The 21,806-nt window shown below is 40.1% G+C and overlaps 2 protein-coding genes and 1 non-coding gene across 12 annotated transcripts in view; 1 reads left to right on the top strand and 2 right to left on the bottom strand.

Moving 5' to 3' along the window:
* The window catches only part of LOC108431811 (R3H domain-containing protein 2), a 70,849-nt gene extending 65,053 nt beyond the window's left edge, over nt 1–5,796 (bottom strand). For 3 of the 10 annotated variants that reach the window (XM_017705186.2, XM_017705188.2, XM_037535049.1), the window contains exon 1: nt 5,197–5,794. The gene's annotated coding sequence lies outside the window, so the exon portion shown is untranslated. Of the gene's footprint in view, nt 1–5,196 lie in introns of all 10 variants that reach the window. The other 7 variants (XM_017705185.2, XM_017705192.2, XM_017705191.2 and 4 more) reach the window with 4 other exon arrangements.
* Nucleotides 3,796–3,883, bottom strand: trnastop-uca. The gene has a single exon. It is a non-coding gene; the product is annotated as a tRNA-Sec (tRNA).
* Nucleotides 5,797–16,397: 10,601 nt separating the features above from the next.
* Nucleotides 16,398–18,956, top strand: LOC108431803 (inhibin beta B chain). Its single transcript, XM_017705172.2, has 2 exons — nt 16,398–16,949; nt 18,187–18,956. Exons 1-2 carry the CDS (start codon nt 16,559–16,561, stop codon nt 18,954–18,956), a joined length of 1,161 nt encoding a protein of 386 aa, XP_017560661.1. The 5' UTR covers nt 16,398–16,558.
* The last annotated feature ends 2,850 nt before the right edge of the window (nt 18,957–21,806 follow it).

The raw sequence follows: 21,806 nt of genomic DNA, 5'->3' as shown, positions 1-21,806 counted from the left end.
TGCCCACAGATGAGGCCAGGGACACACTGTTTCAACAAACAAGCTGATTTATGGGAAAATCAATTTTTCCTAAATTATTCATGAACGTGGCACTTGTAAGTACAGAAAGACTTAATTATCAGCATTTTCTATTTGCCTGGGCAAGAAGGTAATGTTTGCATCTTCTAGGTATATTAAGGCTGATGGAGTTCTTAGAATTGACATATTTTGAACACAATGGAGGACAGTCTTGTTTCACTAATACTGTATCTAAATTTGTGATGAAATGCAGAAGAGATCTTTCGTTTAAACGTGTAAAGGTTGATGTACACAGAATCATTTTAGCTAGGTCTGATTTATACCTTCTCATAAATTTACACAACTCCACGTAAATTTCCAGGTCAGGAGCTTGATCAGAAGCAACTAACGGAAAAGATCATCTGGCAGTGTGAGATGGGAAACAAGCCGGTCTTTAGCTTTCTGATCAAACTCCCGAGTGAACAGCAGCTTTGCAATATTTACAAATGACTTTACAGCTGCAAACACTCACAGGTCATTTAATGTAGCAGTTCCCAAACTTTATTTAATCCAAGCCTCCCTTTGTGGATTGTGTCATTCCACCCCGAGTGCTTCCTTGATCCCTTGTCCCCAGTTACTCCTTTTCATTTTTACGAATAAGAACCATGTCCTTCCAGAACCACTTTTTTTTGCTAACTTCCTCCACAGCCATCACTGACCTGCACATAGAAGAAACACAGCCCTGTTCTATGACCTAACAGATAACTTGTTAAGTGAACACAATATGGCTGTGAATTGAGAGTGTCTGGCATGTATTTAATGATATTGACCAAAAAGTATCACTTTTTTAGATATAACATTTCAATAAACTGCCAACGTAGGAATACAACTCTACAACGTCCCAGTTCAAGGATCAATGCTGTAGTGTACAACGGTCAGCGACATAACTGAACAATTGATTCAGGCCATTGAGATAATGGAAAAAAGGTGAAGGCACATGGATGCACTGTGATAGATGAGCTGCTTATTGTGCCTTTATAACTTCAGTGCCTTTACAGAAAACAGCAAGTGCACTCACGTTTCACAATTTCACAACAGATTGCCAATTTGTCTACAGTTTTCACCACAGAACAGAACAATATCTGTGTTTCCCAACTGCTTACTTATCCACAGTCTGTGTTTTTGCTATGCTGTTTCTGCACATAAAAACACAAACAAGTCAGCTCTGCTTGAATCACGTGACAACAGTGAGCTTTGGGATTGGAGTGCTTTTTTGTGACTCGTTATGTGTGATGCCCTCTTTTGCGAAATCATCTACTGTACGCACTCTCACGACAAAAAGACAAGAGATCCTGAATGCTCTCTATTTTTAAAGATTTAAAGTCACGCGATATACACCCAGGTTCAGCTCCACACAAGACGAGGCTTTTCGGAGAATTAGAGTCCGTGCTTATATTATGGGTTTAATAAGTAATTTTAGCACACAACATGGATATTTACAAGACATTTAGGTTTGTTTGCTTAGTCTAACTCAGATCATAATAAAAACAAACACTTTGATGAATCTGTTTATGATCTATGTTTAAAAAAAAAAAACACCTTTCCCTAAGGAGATATGCCCTGTTTAACTGTACTGATCATTCTGTTTAAAGATGAAAATGAACAGAACCAGGGCACCCAGGGTAACCTAGCAACCTGTGTGCTGTTTCGTGTCCAGTTCAGCAACGTTTTTACCCAGGCAAAGACAGTCTGGCCTATCAGTCTATTATAAGTGTGCATTCACTAGTGTATGAAATCAAGATGCCATAAATAGAACCATTTAGTACAGACTATTACTCGTTCTTCACTGGCTTTTGCTTCTACAAGATATATTCTTGTTTCCTTGGCAAACGCTTTGGAAAGGAGTCAATAGCTAAACAGGTTTATGTCACTAAAGATCTGGTGTGTTTCATACTGTACAAATGTATAAAGCTGCAAGACATGGATAAAATTTCTTGATATTTGATGAACAGTTCTTGGACAGTAGAACACACAACGCATTAAAGGTTTGACAGCATGTCGAGTCAAACTGGACATGATGTTGTTATCCTGAAAACAAAACTGAGACTTTTTTTTTTTTTACCTGGTAAGTTCATGTTCCTGGTCACATGAAGCATGAATCACTTAAAAGACAATTTTCTCTAATCTCTAAAACAGAATGGAAAGTAATATTAACCAATATCATGTTTTACCTAGGGATATTGGAATCAGGTCAGTATCAGCAGATATATGATAAAAAGACATTTGCCAGTGGACAGATGTATAAATGTGACCAATATTCCAAACAGATATTTGCTGATGTATTTACTGTGCTTGTGAAGAGCAGAATTAGGCAATGCTGAGCTACTGTATAAAATATCTGTTTATTTATTTTACCACATTTTTACCCCATACCCCATAAAAATAATGCCCTTCTCAAGGTGGTTTAGTTTTACCAAAGGACATCTGGCAATGTTCTTTGTAAGGGATTCCACTGGCCAATTCATAGATGAAGTATCTATGTTATTTGTCCAAATAATCCAGATCAAAACATCACAGCCCAGACATTCACTGCAGTGTTAAGATTAGAATGAAACAAACAAAAACTAATTTCCAGAGAATACCAGATAGAGGTACAGGCAATAGGCTAGTAAGGTGGGCTGTCACAGCAGCCTTGCCAGAAGTACCTTCACATGTCATTTCATTCTCCTTCTAATTAGCCCAAAATGTTTTAGATTACAGCAGAATTGCACTGAACATGACGGGATGCCAAGTCAAGCTCTGTTCTAGCCATTAGCCTCATCTCCCGGTCACCAAAAAACAGAGCCAGTGCCTATTACCAGGATCTGTTTTTACTTTACCATGAGGTTTATTTGAACAGGACTGTTAATACTGAAGGAGCACCACGTTTGATGAATTATAGAAGGCAATTTGCTCTGAAATTATTAATTAGCAGTCCTGTAAAAACTACAGATTCATACAGAATTAAAATCACAGACCTCATCTGTAATCACTCAAATCAAGCTCCAATAGGGCTTGTGTGTTTCATTTCTCTAAACTGCTGATCCTGAAGGAACATTTTATAAATGTTTATGTATTGGCATTGGCAGATATGTGCATGAAAACTGAGATATATTACAACAGCTCACAATTCTCATATCGGTGCATGCCTAGTTTCACCTCCCCTTCATGATGCCCTGTTTCACTCAGACGTATGTCATGGTACAGAAAGATCAACATTATTATTTATGACTTATGCTGACTTACGCTATAAGTAATCTGCTAGATGTAAAAATTCTTGATTTTGTCATCACATGAGCCCTTTCAACAACACCACATCACTTCAAGAGATGGAGCAATTCCCCTGTGAGAAGCTAACTAAAATCTCAATGGAATATACATGCACTGTGTGGTTATGAACCAATCACATTTTCACAGGGTCATAAAACATTTCTATAATATTAAGAGACACTTTTTAATCCCACAAACAGGGAAATTTCACCTCCACATTTAACCCATCCGAGAAGTGAAACACCACATACACACTAGTGAGCACACACACACTAGGGGGCAGTGAGCATACTTGCCCTATCCACGGTGCCCAGGCTTAGGTGTCTTGCTCAAGGACACCTCAGTCATGGACTGTCAGCGCTGGGGATTGAACCGGCAACCTTCCGGTCACAGGGCCAGTTCCCTGACCTCCAGCCCACGACTACCCCTCAGCAATTGGGGGTTAGGTGTCTTGCTCAAGGGCACTTCAGTCATGTACCAGCCCACGACTGCCCCACAAAGGTGGAATTGACCACTCTGCCGCTAAGCAGCAACAGGTTTGAAGCCTGCACCCCGAACCACCGAGGTTCATCCGGGCAACACAATATCAGCTGCAACACCACAATATTAAGCTCCCTGTTCAACACAACTCATCCACGCGTGTTTATAAAGATGTTCCACATTTATGAAAACAGAGCCAACACCATCCTTCATCAGTCTACTTACAAATGGAGAGTAGTTTAAACACACATACCAAAAAAAAATCTTTCTGACTCAGCTCAGAAGAACTGACACCATTTGATCCACAATGGACTTCAATTCATTCAGACACAATAATGAAGTACCACTATAATAAAGAAAACATACAATACTCAATAATATTGAACCTTGGCACAGACCTAAAAGTCAGGTCAATACTGTTAGACAGCTGCGATTTCACACTGGATTGAACCAGTAACAGTCACATCACTTCGGACTGAGCCAATAACAGTGAACTGATCTATGAATTCACATCAAGACTGTTTTTGGAAAGTCTAGCATCCCCCAGCATCACACTCTTAGGCCTATGGGAACATAGTCGGGAACATCCTTCTGCACTTCTGAAAGTCTTGGCAATTTGTGGCCTGTCCACCAAAAAAAAAAAAAAAAACAGCTAATTGGTTTCAGGTTGTTTCCTCGTGTGAATAAAATATAACACTAAACATACCGCATATCCACATGTATAATCATGTTTGTACATTAAACATACTAGATGGCAACACTGCACTGACTGTGCCATGTCGTCTAATGCCTACTGTATCTAAAGCACTACATCTGTAAGCATCACACATATACGCTGAAATTGTTCTTTTCGGAACCGACTTTTCGCATTAGTTAGATAACCTGCATAATCGTTTACAATGATGTGTAACACACGATTCAATGACTTGAGTGACCTAAAATGTGCCCTGTCTTCACCTCTCTCGCCATCAAAGATGAGACACTATGGAAACAAACACAGCTAACGATTCGCGTTAGCTAGTTAGTTAACTAGCTTGGTTAGCTACTAGGAGTGGGAATGAAGTTCGCAGCGTGTAACGTTCCTCACTTCTAAATATTCACCATCCTAATGACATTTAACAGACAACGGTGAGTGAACGGTGTAGGCTAGCTAGCTCACTTACACGGGTATTTGAATATTGACCTTTTAGCTATGCTGTTCCAAGCTAGCGACTCAGCAGAGATTGCTAGCTAACTAATTAGATGTAGCGACCACCGTGAGTAAGTCAGCCTTAGCTTTAGCTACGGCTCCAGTAAGCAAGTTACTAGAATGGGTTAGTTCGCTGGGTTTCGTGACTAACGCCTTAATAAAGCTGAACACATATCGACAAGACCCGCACATGTCACTGGTTTTCGATTTCAGTAACTTACCTGCCTCGACGCCTTCATTCAAAAGCAGAAATAACGCCAAAGTCCACTTGTTTTCTACCAAGACGCGACTCCAGCCGGCGGACCGGGGTTAGCTTGCTGTATTTGTGGTGCCCGACTAGCTCGGTTACGGGCACGGCTAACGTTGGCTAGCGAAATTATTGCACAAAAGTAAGACAGCGGTGGGAAATAAGCGTTGGCCTATTGTAGCTAGTGAGCTAGCCGTCATCATTATAAATGGCTGGTGTGTTCAAACAGCTAAACGCGTTTTGCTATGTGTACATGGATCTCGGTGTACTGCCAGTAACATCCGACAGCTACCCCCTGCGCTCCGGGCCCGGACCCGCTGGATAAAACACGTTAGCCTGCAGCTGTTAGTTAATGCTGTTAAATTAGCTGGCTAACATCTCGCTAGCTTTCTGCTCGCTTACGACCCCTCAGCCTGTCAAATGCGCTCGCTGTGTGGAGAGCAGAGCAGCGCTGGGGGAGGGACCGGAGCACAGGAGGGAACCAAAGGCAATTCTACCAGCCGCTGTTGGACACTTTGAAATGAACATAACGCGCAAAGCCAGGAGTCTGTACCCAGATTAGACAGACACCTCGATAGATGGACGACAGAAAGAGAGAAATCCAAAAGCGCCTCTTTAGTCTCTGTGCTGTGCGTGACACTTGTACGCGCCCCGTTTTGCATAGACGCTCTAATCTGCTCCCATTTGTTTACGACCGCTTATCCAGTCATTATGAATGATCTGTACCACTGACAAAACCTGTGCAAAAACAGCCATTTTTGAGTGGATGCAATGAAACCTTTGTGAAGTAATGTTCACGGAGTAATCCGAAAACAGTATAATTTCCCTTAAAGGGGAATTCCACCCACTTCCCAAAATTCTGCATTAGTACATAGTTAACAGGCAAACGAAGTCATTTACAGTGGTTTGAATTGAAACGCTCCACGGTGAGAAATTTGCCCAGTCAGATTTCTTCACAGCAGTAGTGGTAGGAACCAGACGTTTAAAGTACTGAATGCCTCCAGCTTGTAAAGCAAAATAGTACCCAGAGAAAAGCGATCCCCTTCCTCTTTTTGAGCAGACACTCACATAGGTTCATCCGTTTTGGATAGCAAATAAAATGGCATTGTATGACACTAATGGCAATGGGCCTCATTCACCAACATCTTCCTAAGTATTTTCTTAAATTTGTTCTTCAGAAAAAGTCTACATCACATTTATTATGATTCAATCACAGGAGTGCTTGCACCTGTGCGCTCTTGAGTGTGTGTAGATTCTGTTCTTGCTTGAGAATAAATCCCATATAAGAAAACATAAGTGGATGTCAGAATCTTCATAAAAAGCTGTGATAGTGGGCTTTGAGAAGACAAGTCTTCTTAAGAACGGTTGGTGAATGTGGCCCAAAGTTTGTAATGTAAACATTGCAACCCATGGTTCTCATCACCACTACTGTAAAGAAATTTAGGTTGGTGTTACTCTGCAAGAAGCCATTTCACATCAAATCACTTTAAATACCTTTGTTTGTGAAAAAAAGAGTAATTGCCCTCTAATCACCTGAGGCGTTACAGTGCAGTAAGTAACTGAACAGTGAACCACGTTCACACATTGTTTGCAATGAGGTCAAACAAGGTTAAATTGCAGAACTTCACTTTTAATTTGAGAGTATTTATGTTTGTATTGAGTTAACCACAGGAATCACATCCTCTTAGACAGCACCCACATTTCAGGAGACCATAAGTAGAAAGTAATTGGCAGGATGAACACCTTAAATGAAACTGGCTGCAAACACTTGGCAACTGATAACTGCTTGAAGTCTGCGATCCACTACTGTAGCTACTTTTCTGATGATGCACTGGCAGCCCTGTAATGCAGCCATTTTCACTTTGTGCTTTATTTGGGGGCTTTTATCTACTAGCGTCATCTTCAGAAAATCAAATACATACTGAACAGGGTGCAGGATTGATAATGAATCTGTTGAGTCAAAAGTCTACTTTTTGGCCCTGAAAAACTCTGCAGTTGCTTTAGCAGCATATTTTGTGTAAATGTCTTGATTTTATTGATTTTTAGCATTATTATAGCCAGCTTTACTGACACTGACATTTAATGTCATGTTAATGTTATTAATATAAATGTCCATATGTTCACTCAATCATTTCTAACCCTCTGCTTGTGGCAGCACTGTATTATTTGTAGTTAATGAGTATCTGGTTTGTCTAATCAGTACTTCAGTAAATTAAACCAAGTGTGCTGGAGGTGGATTTGAACAAAACTATTTGATGGCAGGGGGTGAATCTGGAACACATTTAGACATATAGTTCTTTTCTGTAAAATGTGTTTTTACTATATATATATATATATATATATATATATATATATATAAACACCTGTGTGTGCATGCATATATATGTATATATGCATTTTTCCCATTCAGCGTATACTAGGCCTTTTTAGTTATATTTTTTTATTTCCAGGGTGTAGAAATGTATTTCAAATGCTGTATGCTATTAATGATTAATGAACATGTAGAGCATACATATAGTGCATCCATTATTAACATTGCTGGTCAATAATTTGCAAAGTACATGGGTCAGTCTCATCATGATTGCAAAGATTACTACAGTAAAGCTCTACCACAGAATCTTGGCACCTTATTAGGCTCGTCTCTTGGAAATGAAAAGAAAGCACTATTTATTGTTCTCTTCTGTATTTGTTTTGGTTATGCAAGGATGGCTGTACCGATTAAAGGTACACTCTGTGTTGTGACTCAGTCACTGGTCACAGGTGCAGGAAAGGAGATGATGCTGTCCCCATCACGTTCAAGGACATAGCATGCAAGAAACAATTTTTTAAAACCTGACAAAGTAGATCTTTCATAAAACTTTGATACACCAGCCAGTGATGGAGTAAAGGTACTTCTTGATTTTGTATTAATGTTTTTTGATGCATTATAAACAACAGACTGTACGAACGTAGCTTAATAAAGATAAACTATTTAGTCTGTTGTGCCCCACAGTATTAGTTGTTGTGAGTAAAAGTATTTCTGCTCATATTGAACTGGACCACAAATCCTAAAATTAACCAGTAAAATACAAACTTGTACAGAACAACTACTGCAAATAATGTGTATTTTCTACTGTCATATTCTCTCTGCTGTGTCTTGTAGTAGCAGTTACAGTGACAATTATTTAATAGTTTGTAAAGTAGTATATAAAAATGGGTCTATGAAGTATAAAAGATTGTGCCTCCACAATGACAATAAAATCATACTTCACAAATTACAAATAAGCCAAAATTCTAGTGAGAATGCAGACCTTGTATTCTGATCTTCAAACTGCTGACTTGTGAAACTCAGCTGACTTTTTGTCCAACAGATGGTGCTGTAGCTCTTAGCCTTTGCATGTACTTGTGTTGGTGATGATGATTCACACGTTAGAAATACAACATTAAGAGAAATAAAATTAAATCAAGTCTGCAGGACTGGTTGTTACCAGTTTCCAAAATGTTATTTGTACCCATTTAAAAATGAGAAATACAAAAAGGTAGCACCTGAGAGTTCCAACCATTAGATAACAAACTTTTTTTGTACAAAAATGTTAAGCCTACAATTAACTCTGTTTATTTTATCAGTCATTCTATGTAAGTGTTGATCACTTACTTTCTGTTTTTTGGCTCTGATGTCTTTTGATAAACAAAGAAAAACATCAGACTAGTTCTCTAACCTATGTTATATAACATTCAGTGGCTTTTCTAAAATTTTGTTTTTATTCTTGCATGTGGGTCCACATGGAATCCCAACATTACGTTCACAATTCACAAGTGAATAACTGAACAATGTAATTCCAAAATGCTGTATGTCCATTTGTAACAATATTCAATTTAACACATTTTTTATAGGAATCCAGCTGATGTATAATGAAACGTCATTTAATTTAATTTTATTTAATTTATTTTATTTCATACTTTATTTCATTAAAATCATTAAAAAATCTTGAAAGTGGTCTGTAATGCATTGTGCAAAGAAACCCTTGTACTTTATTACTTCTTGTATGTTTAGGTTTTTGAGACATAAAATAAAATCATATTGTAACCTTAAGGTAAAAAAATGAAGGATTATATCAGAAGTGCATGACTGAAATTTCACTAGCTGCAATTTCATTTAAAATCAATTACATTCAGACAGACATTGTCTAAGCCGCTTCTCCTTCTGGGTCACAGGAGGGGAGCTGGAGCTTATCCCAGCGGTCATCGGGTGGAAGGCAGGATACATCCTGGACAGGTCGCCAGTCCACTGCAGGGCAGACAGACAGACAGTCACTCACACCTAGGGGTAATTTAGCATGTCCAATTGGCCTGACTGCATGTCTTTGGACTGTGGGAGGAAACCGGAGAACCCAGAGGAAACCCACGCAGACACGTGGAGAACATGCACACTCCACACAGAGAGGACCCTGATCACCCAGCTGGGGAATCGAAACCAGGCCCTCCTCGCTGTGAGGCGACAGCGCTACCCACCACGCCACCGTGCCACCCCATCATTTTTATGCACAAGTGTATAGTGAAATGAAACATGTTTGTGATATCCAGATATAGAGACAAAGGACAATGCAGAAGTACAGTAGGACAAAAAGTTAGCAAAGTTTACAGAGTGCAAAGTCAACCTTAACACTGATTGTGCAGTTCACTGTGGCATGTGCATATGAAGATGTTATTAGCCTATAAGATTCCAAAATTGGAAATTTAGCTAACCTATTAGATTGCAGGAGATAAAACCAGCCAATCAGAATGTGTTGTACTATATGTACTTTTATCCTGTCTCCAAATGTACGGTGCTTTGCAGTCTCATTTCTTCTTCTTCTTCTTTCGGCTGCTCCCCTTAGGGGTCGCCACAGCAGATCATCTGCCTCCATCTTGCCCTATCCACTGCCTCCTCTACTTTTACACCAACCATCTCCATGTCCACCTTCACTACATCCATAAACCTTCTCTGAGGTCTACCTCTTCTCCTTCTACTCGGCAGCTCCATCTCCAACATTCTTTGAACAATATATCCACTATTCCTCCTCAACACATGTCCAAACCATCTCAACCTGGCCTCTCTGGCTTTATCTCCAAACTGCTCCACCTTCACTGTCCCTCTGATCTGCTCATTTCTAATCTTGTCCAGCCTTGTCACTCCCAAAGAAAATCTCAGCATCTTCATATCCGCCACCTCCAGCTCAGCCTCCTGTCTTTTAGACAGAGCCACAGTCTCCAAACCATACATCATAGCAGGACGCACTACTGTCTTGTAAACCTTCCCTTTCACTCTTGCTGCTATCCTTCTGTCACACATCAGCCCTGACATCCATCTCCATCTGATCCCTGATGTAACCCTACCTTCACCTTGAAACCATTTGTCACTCCAACTGCACACCTCACCATTGTTTCACTGTCCTCATACATGTCCTGCACCACCCTAACATACTTTTCAGCTACACCTGACTTCCTCATATAGTACAACAGTTCCTGTCTTGGCACCCTATCATATGCCTTCTCTAGATCCACTTAGACACAATGCAGCTCCTTCTGACCTTCTCTGTACTTCTCTACCAACACTTTCAACGCAAAAATTGCATCTGTGGTACTCTTTCTGGGCTTGAAACCAAACTGCTGCTCACTGATCTGGACCTCTCGCCTTAGCCTTGCTTCAACAACTCTATCCCATACCCTCTTGGTGTGACTCATCAACTTTATACTTCTGTAGTTTATACCTCTGCTTTGCAGTCTCATTTGAGCCAGGTTATTTCATTGTTTCAGACATAAGATATCTACAGAACTCTTCATTTCATAATGATTTTTGCAGACACTTGCTGAGACCATATACCTAGACTAATTACCACAATAGGCTGCCATAAACAGATAAAATTATTTAGATTCATAGACTGTTAAAATGATAAGCTCTGCCACCATGAGTGATGCTTTATCCACTAATAAAGTCCACACAAATTAACTTTGGTCAACATTCTCAGCTTTGACCAGAGGCTCCAGCAGTTGGTTTATGTGCTTGCCCTCTTCCTTTTCCTCTTATCACTCTTCTTCCACTGAAAAAGAATAAAACAAACTGAAGTCTCGGTCTGTTTTGATTGAATGTGTATGCATTTGTTTATTGCTGAATAACCGAGATTTCACATCAATTAATGAATAAGTGAAGCTAATGAGGCTCACTTACCTTACTTTCTCACACTAATAGTGTACTGTAGCATGAACATTGTGGCCACCAGAGCCTGTTTTTGCCATTCTTTTGTGGTTTGTAGAAATGTGGTTTTGTGGTTCTCATAATGAAAAAAATATATAAGGGTTTTAACCTGGAGATTCGAGCACTGGATATTCTCCTCCATGGTTTTCAGCTTTATCTAACTCACTGGCTGTAGTCTCTCATTCGGCTCCACCTGATGATCTATCTGAAGGCTATACAGTCTACTGAAATTACATTGAATGGAAATCTATAGACTACACCATCATATTTGAACATATACTTCATGTATGCTGTCGGTATTTACAATCTGAGTATGTTCTGCTCTTTTATGATTCTGAGAGTTTTAACTAAAGTTAAAAAAAAAATGTATACAATCTAGGATGGGCTACCCTCAGCACTGTATTGTGCTTTTTTCTGTCTCTCTACAAAACATTACAGCACCCAGTGCAATAGCCTTGCAAAGAAACACAGAAACCATACCCGATCACTTCAAAATAAGTTGTACAATAGGAATAAATATGTACTACCTACATAACTGACCAATCAAGAAGATGTGTTTGTTGTAGACTTACTACTATGGTTAAGGTTGCCAACTCCATCATACAGGAATCTGGGATTACTGTCAAAGAACTACCAAAAATTTATTTTATTCTGATTTTACTTCCATGATTTTTTTTAAAAAACCAAGAAAAAATCTCAAGGATTACATTTTTGTTTATTCCTGGACACCTCTGCCAATTCCTTGAGTCTCAAGTCCGATCCTTGTGCATTGGCAACCCTACCTACAGCCTGTCTAGCAAATACTGCCTATGTGGTTAAATGTCTTTGAGGAATGAGCCTTGGAGTGCACTTTATACGATGGATGCAGAGGCAGCTGGGATGGCAACTTACAGTCTTGAAGCTACTCTTGTGGGGTATTTTCAGTATTTTGTCACACCTGATTCAACTCATCTCAGAGTTGATCTGTACAGTAACACTCCAGGGATAGTATTTGACCTGTTGTAACATTGGGTCAACCTCCTCAAGACTACGATGACAGATTAATGAAAAAGTAGATGGCTATATCACTGTTCTTTGATTCTGCCCTCTGTGTGCATGCTAGCAATATAAAAATAAAAGTTTACACCGGGGATTTTTCTGACAATTAAATTAGTCATTGTTCACTTAGTTCATTAGCTGACCTTCACTATCATTTGTATACGTGTGCTTCCAAATGAAACCGGTACAATGTAATCAGCTGATCTTGGTTATATTCACTGTACATCTACTGTGAATTATGTCACCTACAGTACATCCTAGTACAGCAGATCAAAATATGACTCAATATGACTCACCAGTCATAAAAGTGACATCCAGACCACTACATCAAAGCTGATTAAGTTCTTTCGGTACATATGAAGGCTAATGGTACTCTTAGTTGGAAGGTTCATGTGAACTTTGTTCTACAGTCAACAGCATATGAGGCCACCTGTAAAATTAGAATCTGTTCTATTGTTCCACAGTACAAGGTACAGGTTCACCCGATGTTGCGTGGAAGCATGATGCAACAGTGTTTCTATACAGTCAAAAAGCTGCTGTCAGCATGCATCAAAAATAGTTTGCCACAACTGCTCTAAACAAAAGCACATGCCAAAAAACCAAAACAGAAAAGACCCCAGGCTCAGATATAATTTGTACTGAGGGGATAATCCATGGGTTTTTTATGTGTTACATTTTGTTTAGTAATTTTATTTATTTTTTTACAACTTGCATAGCTAAGGGATAAGTGGACAGAGTATTAAAGGGGTTATGGTCCATGTTTAAATCTTGTTGTTCTGTAAAATGTATTACAATTTCCTTAAATCCAAGAAAGACTTCAAGAATTCAATCACACACTCTCAGTCTCAGTTTTATATAAGCTAATTTAGTGACATAGCCTTTGACACCATTCAGTTTTTATCTAGAACAGAATGTAGAGCAGACCATTACATTCCATAGTTCCAGGTTTAAAAAAGTTAAGACATTGTCCCAAAATCATTTTTATTCTACACAACAGGCAAGATTTATATATATTTATTACACAGAATACAATTATATATTCTCAGCTTCATTCCACTGACTTGGTGAAACAGTCTATCACATACTTTTTGAAGCAAAGTTTTATTCAGAAGAACATCTAGGTGCTTTTTGAGTAGAAACAAAACAAAACTAAGACTTAAACTAAGAATTCTAATAAGTTAAAGCTTACAACCACTAAAATTCATTTGCAGATCAGTCTTACTAATTCCAGGTTCTGATGCAACAAGTTGCAGGGTTTGTGCAATAGAAACACATAGTGTAACAGTTCAGCAGACCCCTTGTTCTTTTGCGCAACTTGGTGATAACAGGCCTGTAGAGGGCGACTGCGTGATTTGGGACCCTTGACTGAAAGCTGCTGCTGGTGCCATCTATCACAGAAACTAACAAAGTTACAACAGCTCAGGCTTTAAAATTTATTGAAATCTCCACAAATAACTCTCAAACTAGTAATGCTTACTTTGACCAAATTAAACATAGTTTTCCTCATTTTAATTATCAACTTTGAAGAACTCAAAGAGTCTTAAGTCTGCTCAAGTCACACTCATTGAGGGCACTTCTCTAATTCACACTGCGAATCAAAAGCCTAACATGCTGACTCTCAACCCGAGTCCTGCTGTGCACTGTCCAGCACAGCTACAAGTATTCCCTTGAAAACACTTGATCCAACCCATGAAGAACTTGACAGTCCATGAGCTTAAACAGGTGCACTGGAGCAGAGAGCTGTTGAAACTCTGCAGAACAGTGGCTCCCCAAGACTAGAGTTGAGAACCAGTGCCTTGGGGTATTGGACAGCAATATTCATTTGTAAAAAAAGATAATAAAAAAAGCAGGAAGTCCACATATTTCATTAAACTATCCTCCAAGCCTTCTGTGTTGCAGATTTATTGCACTTTCAACATATGGCTGCTAGACGGCGACCTCAAGCTGTGAGGACAGTCAGGCTGTTGCTAAGCTGTGAAAGTGTTCATCAACTCACAAAATAGTTACTGGCATCTTTAGGCCTACAGGTTTAATGAACCTCCTTAAAGTGAAATTACATAAACACACGTAAGAACTGGGTACATATGAGTGTATGGTAGATTTTATAACAATGAATAATATTCAGTTTGTTTATATGCCTTTTTGTTTTAGAAAACATTTGATATATTTACTTCTTTAATTAATTGCTTTTTTAACAGCATTTGTCTGCATGGACACAGTGTAAGTGGCCATGTGGTCAATAGTGGTAACGTGAAAAACCACCAGAATGTCCAACAAACAAACAGACCAGCATGTGGATAATGGTGACCTGCATTCTCCAAAGCAGCAGGCTATAGCTCGTTTTCCCATGGAGGTGAGGAGCCTGGATTGCATCATGTTTACAATACACGTGTTGCCTTATGCTTTCCTGAAGCTCCACTGTTTGGTTTGGATCTGTAGCAGGATGGAGGTCATTGAGATAAAGGTCAGGCGCTGGACTTAGCTCTCTCATTGCCATGGCTTAATTTATTTATTTTCCCTACCTATATTCCAACAAGTCCTGGGGATCCACGGTCCTGTACTACAATTGACTAGTAGCTTAAACTACTAGCTCACATGCTACCATTGGCAAGTAGTTCATACCCCTGCGTTATGAATGTCTAGTGGTTCATATACTTAAGATCAGCTTGCAGTAGGCCTTGTGCTATAATTGCTTAGTTGTACTCTTAGATCACGCCAGTAACCTATGTCATATGTGAATTCAAATTCCTGAGCTAAGACTACCTGGGAGTTCATATTCTAGTGCTAGGACTGGCTCATAGTTTATACTCTTGAACTAGGACTGGCTCGTAGTTTATACTCTTGAACTAGGACAGGCTTGTGGTTTATACTCTTGAACTAGGACTGGCTCGTAGTTTATACTCTTGAACTAGGACAGGCTTGTGGTTTATACTCTTGAACTAGGACAGGCTTGTGGTTTATACTCTTGAACTAGGACAGGCTTGTGGTTTATACTCTTGAACTAGGACTAGCTTGTGGTTTATACTCTTGAACTAGGACTGGCTTATAGTTTATACTCTTGAACTAGAACAGGCTTGTGGTTTAGACTCTTGAACTAGGACTGGCTTGTGGTTTAGACTCTTGAACTAGGACTAGCTTGTGGTTTATACTCTTGAACTAGGACTGGCTTATAGTTTATACTCTTGAAATAGAACAGGCTTGTGGTTTATACTCTTGAACTAGAACAGGCTTGTGGTTTAGACTCTTGAACTAGGACTGGCTTGTAGTTTATACTCTTGAAATAGAACAGGCTTGTGGTTTATACTCTTGAACTAGGACTCGCTTGTGGTTTAGACTCTTGAACTAGGACTGGCTTGTAGTTTATACTCTTGAAATAGAACAGGCTTGTGGTTTATACTCTTGTGCCATGTTTAGTTAGTTTTTCATAGATCTGTGTTAGGACAGGCTAGTAGTGTGTATGCCTGCACTAGGACCGGTTTGCACTATGACTGGCTAGAAGTTCACACTCATCAGGTAGGATTGGCTAGCAGCTCATTTTCGTTCTCTAGCACTGGCTCGTAGCTCATACTCACAAGCGCTGGATGAACTACTAGACAATCTTAGTAAATGAAGACGAGTCAACAGACAATCCTGTTGCAGGAACATGCGACAGGAGCCAAGTGGGCGGGGCTTGTCGAAAAAACGCGTAAGAAAAAGAATTAGGCCGCCGTCAAAGATAAGCAGACAACAGGTTCAGGCACCATTTATTCTCCCGATCATTTTCATGGTTTATTTAAAAACGTACATTTGGCCAAGGGAGCACACGGGAGCTCATGATAAACTTTACGCACTTCACGTATTGCTCGGGTGCACTCCCCCCCCCCACGTCTATTTGCGCGTGTGTTTGTGTGTGCGTATGTGTATGTGTGTGCGCGCGTGTGCGCGTCCGTGACTCCCGCTGCGTTCATTGGCGCGTCCCTCAAGCGTGTCACAACTTTTGGTGGATTACCCCACTTCGCTCGCGCCTCGGACAGCAGTTTCTCTTCAGCGCAGCGTCCCTCCTGCTCCTCGAACTTCCCAACAGCTAAGCGAGCGAGGCGGCGACATGCTCTCTTCACCGCTCCGCGACCTCCCTCTCCCCGGTGACCGGGCACACGGCGGCCTGGCGTCCGCGCTGCTGCTGCTCAGCGCGCTTGTACAGCTCCAGGGGCTCGGGGGGGCGGGTGCCGCGTGCTCCTCGTGCTCCGGGCCGACACCGGACGGCTCGGATGAGAGTTTCCTCATCGAGGCGGCCAAGAGGCAGATCCTGAACAAGCTGCACCTGCGCGAGAGACCCAATATCACACACACTGTGCCACGCGCCGCGCTCGCCACCGCGCTGCGCAAACTGCACGCGGGACGCGTGCGGCCGGATGGCACGATCGAGCTGGACAACGGCGCTGCGAGCGCGCGTCTCAACGACCAGGCGTACGAGATAGTCAGTTTCGCAGATACGGGTAAGAAAACCGCACTCATGATTCAACACTATTCATTCACTCTATCAGTGGTTCAGGTTACACCTGATCCGACTCATCAACTCACCTGTTCACGAGTTGTGACTTGAAGCTGTGTAATACTGGATCCCCAGGGCTGGAGCTGAGAACCCCTGACAGCATGGCCATGTGTCTTTGAAGATGCCTGAGAAACGGGAGTTCTGTCCACACTGTCCACATTTTCATGCTGGACTGATCATGTCTAAAAGTTGTATAACCTTTAAAGCTGTGATTCCAGAACCCCCAAACGTGATTATCGGGTGATATTTAGCCCATATACTTTAAACATGTGCTCAGATGACATAAAAGTTGTTTTAAAAGTTACTTTAAAAACAATGTAAATTAAAAAAAAATCACATACAGCAACGTTCAACTGCTGCAAACATTCTGTTTATATTTACACTATCTGTAAACAAAAGAAACCTAACTGGAAAAGTGCTCCAATGAATTTGCTTTATTTGGATGTGTACATCATTTTCACATGAGCAAAATACTTCAATACAGGTTTGTCTTTCAGTTTAATTATTTTTCGCAACAATTGTTTAGAAGTAAAATATTTTTTCATGTTTAAATAATGGATACAACTGAAGAAGGTCTATGTAGGTGTACTCACGTGGAACTAGCAGGTATCTGTCATCAAACTGAAGTAGAATAAATATTGCTTTCCTGTTTCTGACTGTAATAACAAAGAGTTGAGTTGGATTTTAGTCATTTTAGATGTGATTTTTAAAAACGAGAAGCGATTTTGTTGGGATGTCTCCAATGTCTTATTGTTTCAGTGCGCAACTTTGACACGTTTATAACTTACAGCTAAAGTTTAAGTGCACTTTTGTGTTTGTGTTGAATTCACACTTCTGTTCATTTTGTACTAAAACTTTAAGCTTATTGCTCAGTTACGCTATTCATTTTAAAAGCTTATTATCCAGTAACTACTATGAATTATTCAGTAACAACTATAAATTATTCAGTAACTACTATAAATTATTGAGTAACTACTATGAAACCTGTTTTTTTTCTGTGATTTTTGTGGCAAAATCAGTCAAATAAAACACATCTAGTTTCTCTCCGTCTTCTACAATGTTTTTTTTTCACCCTTTCTATCCACCTCCCTCAAGAGTTCCAAACCATCCATCCTCCTCCACACACGCACCCCTTCCTCTCACCTTTGTTTTATAAAAGGCTCTTTCTTATTTCTCTCCAGATGACAAGGGCTCCAGTGGCATCGACCCCAGCCTGTCCTTCCAGTTCCTTCAAGAGCGTGGGCAGAGTGTGCAGGTGCTGCAGTCCTCACTGTGGTTGTACGTACGTCCGGCCGACGGACCACGCCCAGTCGCTCGTGTCTCCGCCCAGGTCTACCTGTCAGGCACAGGACAGGCCGGTAACCGCACCCTGCTTCTCCAGCGAAGCGTGGAGGTAGCACGAGGTGGCTGGCACACCTTCCCTGTCACCAGCACCCTGCAGGCCTTCTTGGACGGCGGGCAGCGGCGCCTACAGCTAGAAGTGCACTGTGAGGATGGGGGCCAGAACCTGTGCAGCCAGGGCAAAGCAGACACATCCCAGCAGCCCTTCCTGGTGGCGCAAGTGCGTCTCCGTGACGATGAATCCAAGCATGCCCTGAGCAAGCGATCACTGCGCTGTGGTGACGACGTCAGCGTCTGCTGCAAGAAAGACTTCTACATCAAGTTCAGAGACATTCAGTGGCAGGATTGGATCATTGCGCCTGAGGGCTACCACATGAACTACTGCATGGGCCAGTGCCCGCAGCATCTGGCCGGCTCACCGGGTATCGCGTCCTCCTTCCACGCCACCGTCTTCAGCCAGCTGAAGGCAAATGGCATCCACACAGCTGTCTCATCGTGCTGTGTGCCCATACAGAGACGTCCACTCTCTATGGTCTACTTCAACTCGCAGCACAGCATCGTAAAGACTGACGTCCCAGACATGATCGTAGAGTCCTGTGGGTGCACGTAAAGCAAATGAAACATAAGAGACAAGCTCATACTGCAGAAGGCACTTTTACCATGAAGATATTGTTTGAGATTGTGAGCACACATGTATTCACCCAGATACATTTTACATGCAGTAGTATGAAACAATCCTATTTATCAGCTTAATGTGTTTAAGGAGTTTAGAACTAAACACCTTCACATAGGCATCCTGTTCTTTATGCAAAGGAAGGCTCACAAACAGCTTATACGATATTAAAAAGGCCAAAAGCAGCATTCAGTTGAATCAAAGCCACTGATTATGTGACACTCTGGGCCTTTTCACTGTACCGTTTGATTCATTTTCAGCTGAGGCTGCTGGCCTGACCTCTGCCTGGTTACCCAATGAGATGGGTAAACAGTTATTGCCACACGCTTGAGTGAAAGTTTAAAAAGGCATGACGGTAAACGGGCATATGTGGCATGCTGATGTCTACATGCTGTTTGACTTTAAAGTGCTGAGGAGGGGGTACAAAATTAGATTATGTCTCCCTCTGCATACTCTAGCAAAACTTTAAAGTGTTTGACTTTTTTAAAGTGTTTTACCAAAGTTCTCAAGGCTTTCTGTGTACTGTTTTGTTTACATGAAGCTGCAGAGTGTATGTGAGTGTTGTTTTGTTCAAGTGTATGTTAAGTTAAAACTTTTTGTTTAGATGCTATGTTACTGTTATTTAGAGATTTTCTTCTGGCAATATTTTGCAACACAATATTTTTGGAATTTCAGCAAAAATTCAACAGAGAAGATTTTTCACTAAACCAAAAAGAGACCTGCCCAAGGCTGTCTAACAAGTTCTGTCCTTTTGATATTTTTATAAAACTGTTCCTCTTCTGAAACACACTAGACAGAGGCTATGATTATGCTGTTCTCAGGTTTAGGGCATCATAGTTTGCTTAATTTTCCATGTTTACTGTTCTATTGATTTCAGGGTCAGGCTCACAGATAAAGAACAAAGTCTTTCTAATCATTGACTTTTATAATGCTTCCGGATCTATCATTGCATGCTTGGGCTGCATGCATTCAGGTCTTATAGGAACTATTAGCTTCTCTCTCAAAAGCACAAGCTCATGTTTGTGGCTGCACTTTTTTATCTGTTATAATTTAATAATTTGGATTGTTTGTTTTTTAATCGGGTCATACAAGTATGACTTATTTGTTTGTATGTCATTTTATTCCTTTCCATTGATTTAGTGATGTAAGTTAAATATACAGTAAGTTATGACCAAATACCAAAACTGTAAGTTAAAGTTCTCTGACAATTTTTTAAATGTAATTTGTTTAATTTTGCAACAAAGTACTATTTTATTACAGTGTGATAGATGAAAATCATTGGGCATTGTGATTTTGTTAAAGTTTTTTATTTTATTAATAAAAAATAAATACAATATTTTATTTATTTCAGCGTATGCTTCATTCAGCTTTTCATCAACTTCAACACAGAGAAATATAAAGTACAGTAATGCTCCTGATGCCAATCAAGTTCCATAAAATATATTATCACTTTTCAAATAATTGATTGCCCCATTGGTATCTCTATATGCCCCAATATTGATTTTGAGGGCTCAAAATCAATAACGTCTGAAAGGCAAAGAGCGTGTTTGCTTGGGCAAACACTTGAATTGTTTTTTTATGGACCGTCTATATTTGTCAAGTAAACATTCGTCAAATTTTTCTGGCAGCACCTAAACCCACTATGTTCCATAAGAACAAAGGACTGACACCGAGGCTATCTTGGACTGTTTAGCTACTATACTACATAAGCAAAATGTTAATTATCTTACTACATCTTTCCAAGTGCATATTCACTTGTTTTGTCTCAGCTCAAAAAAGTATTGTCTTCACCACTCAACCTCTATTTGCACATTCTGAAAAACCCTGTCACACTGCAATGTGCCTCCAAATAGTAGCAGCAAGGGACCAGGGATCATAAAACCATGAGTCAGCACTGGCGCTTCTCTCATATCCCACAGTGATTTAACAAGGGAAAGACTGATATGTCCTCCAAACATACAAGTTTCCCAAATATATGACACTTCTTTACTTACACACAAGTGTTTGAGTCATTGTTTCAGTACTTAAAAAATATTCAAGATTAAAGACCCCATACCACTATGTGTACATCCTTTCTCGGTCACAACAGCTGTGCATATGTACGAAATCAAAATCTGGCAAAAAGCAAATGAAAAACAAACATGCTCTCTAACAAAACAAAACAGTTACTGAATCTTGATCCTGAAACAGTTCAGAAAAGAGTGCTACGTGAGCTCTTACTCAATGTTGCATGTGAGAATCAGAGATATGAACTGGACTCTGGCTGCTCTTTGCAGCTTAACTGTTAACAGCAACTTGACAACTAAAACTAACTTGTGTGACAGCAGGCATGATGCAAAATGTAAGTGTAAAAACTTATTCCATAATGACTCATTTGACTCCACGGTCAAATTCTACTGATGATTTAACTCTCAGAAACGCAACTACCGTTACTGTTACTGTTACTTGATGCAACGGTTTGTTGTGTAAACTTCTTCAGTCAATTAAGGTTTTTAACCTCAAACCTTTAAAAAACATTTAATGACTTATTTTTATTCTCTTGCTTTTAACAGCTTTTGATCAATGTGCTTTAAAAGTCGGTGTGCATTTAAGTATTTAAACTGTGTGTATTACTTATTTGAGTATATGATCATAATGATCTTAATTGTCTTGTATTTTATTTGTAAGTATTTTGTAAAGCACTTTGTGAGTCACTCTGGAAAAGTGCTATATAAATAAAGTTTTACTTACATTTACTTACTTGCTGTAAACTTCTTTTGACAGCTGCATCTTTGGCAGTTGAGTACT

This window comes from Pygocentrus nattereri, chromosome 26, assembly GCF_015220715.1.
Source record: "Pygocentrus nattereri isolate fPygNat1 chromosome 26, fPygNat1.pri, whole genome shotgun sequence".
NCBI lineage: Eukaryota > Metazoa > Chordata > Actinopteri > Characiformes > Serrasalmidae > Pygocentrus > Pygocentrus nattereri.
The sequence above is the reverse complement of the archived record's forward strand: the minus strand, read 5'-3'. Positions and strand labels throughout refer to the sequence as shown.

Bases quoted from the DNA above. Each gene is read 5' to 3' on its own strand.
- LOC108431803 (XM_017705172.2), top strand. From the start codon at position 16,559: ATGCTCTCTTCACCGCTCCGCGACCTCCCTCTCCCCGGTGACCGGGCA. The intron at 16,950-18,186 runs GTAAGAAAACCG...ATTTCTCTCCAG, and splicing joins AGTCAGTTTCGCAGATACGG to ATGACAAGGGCTCCAGTGGC.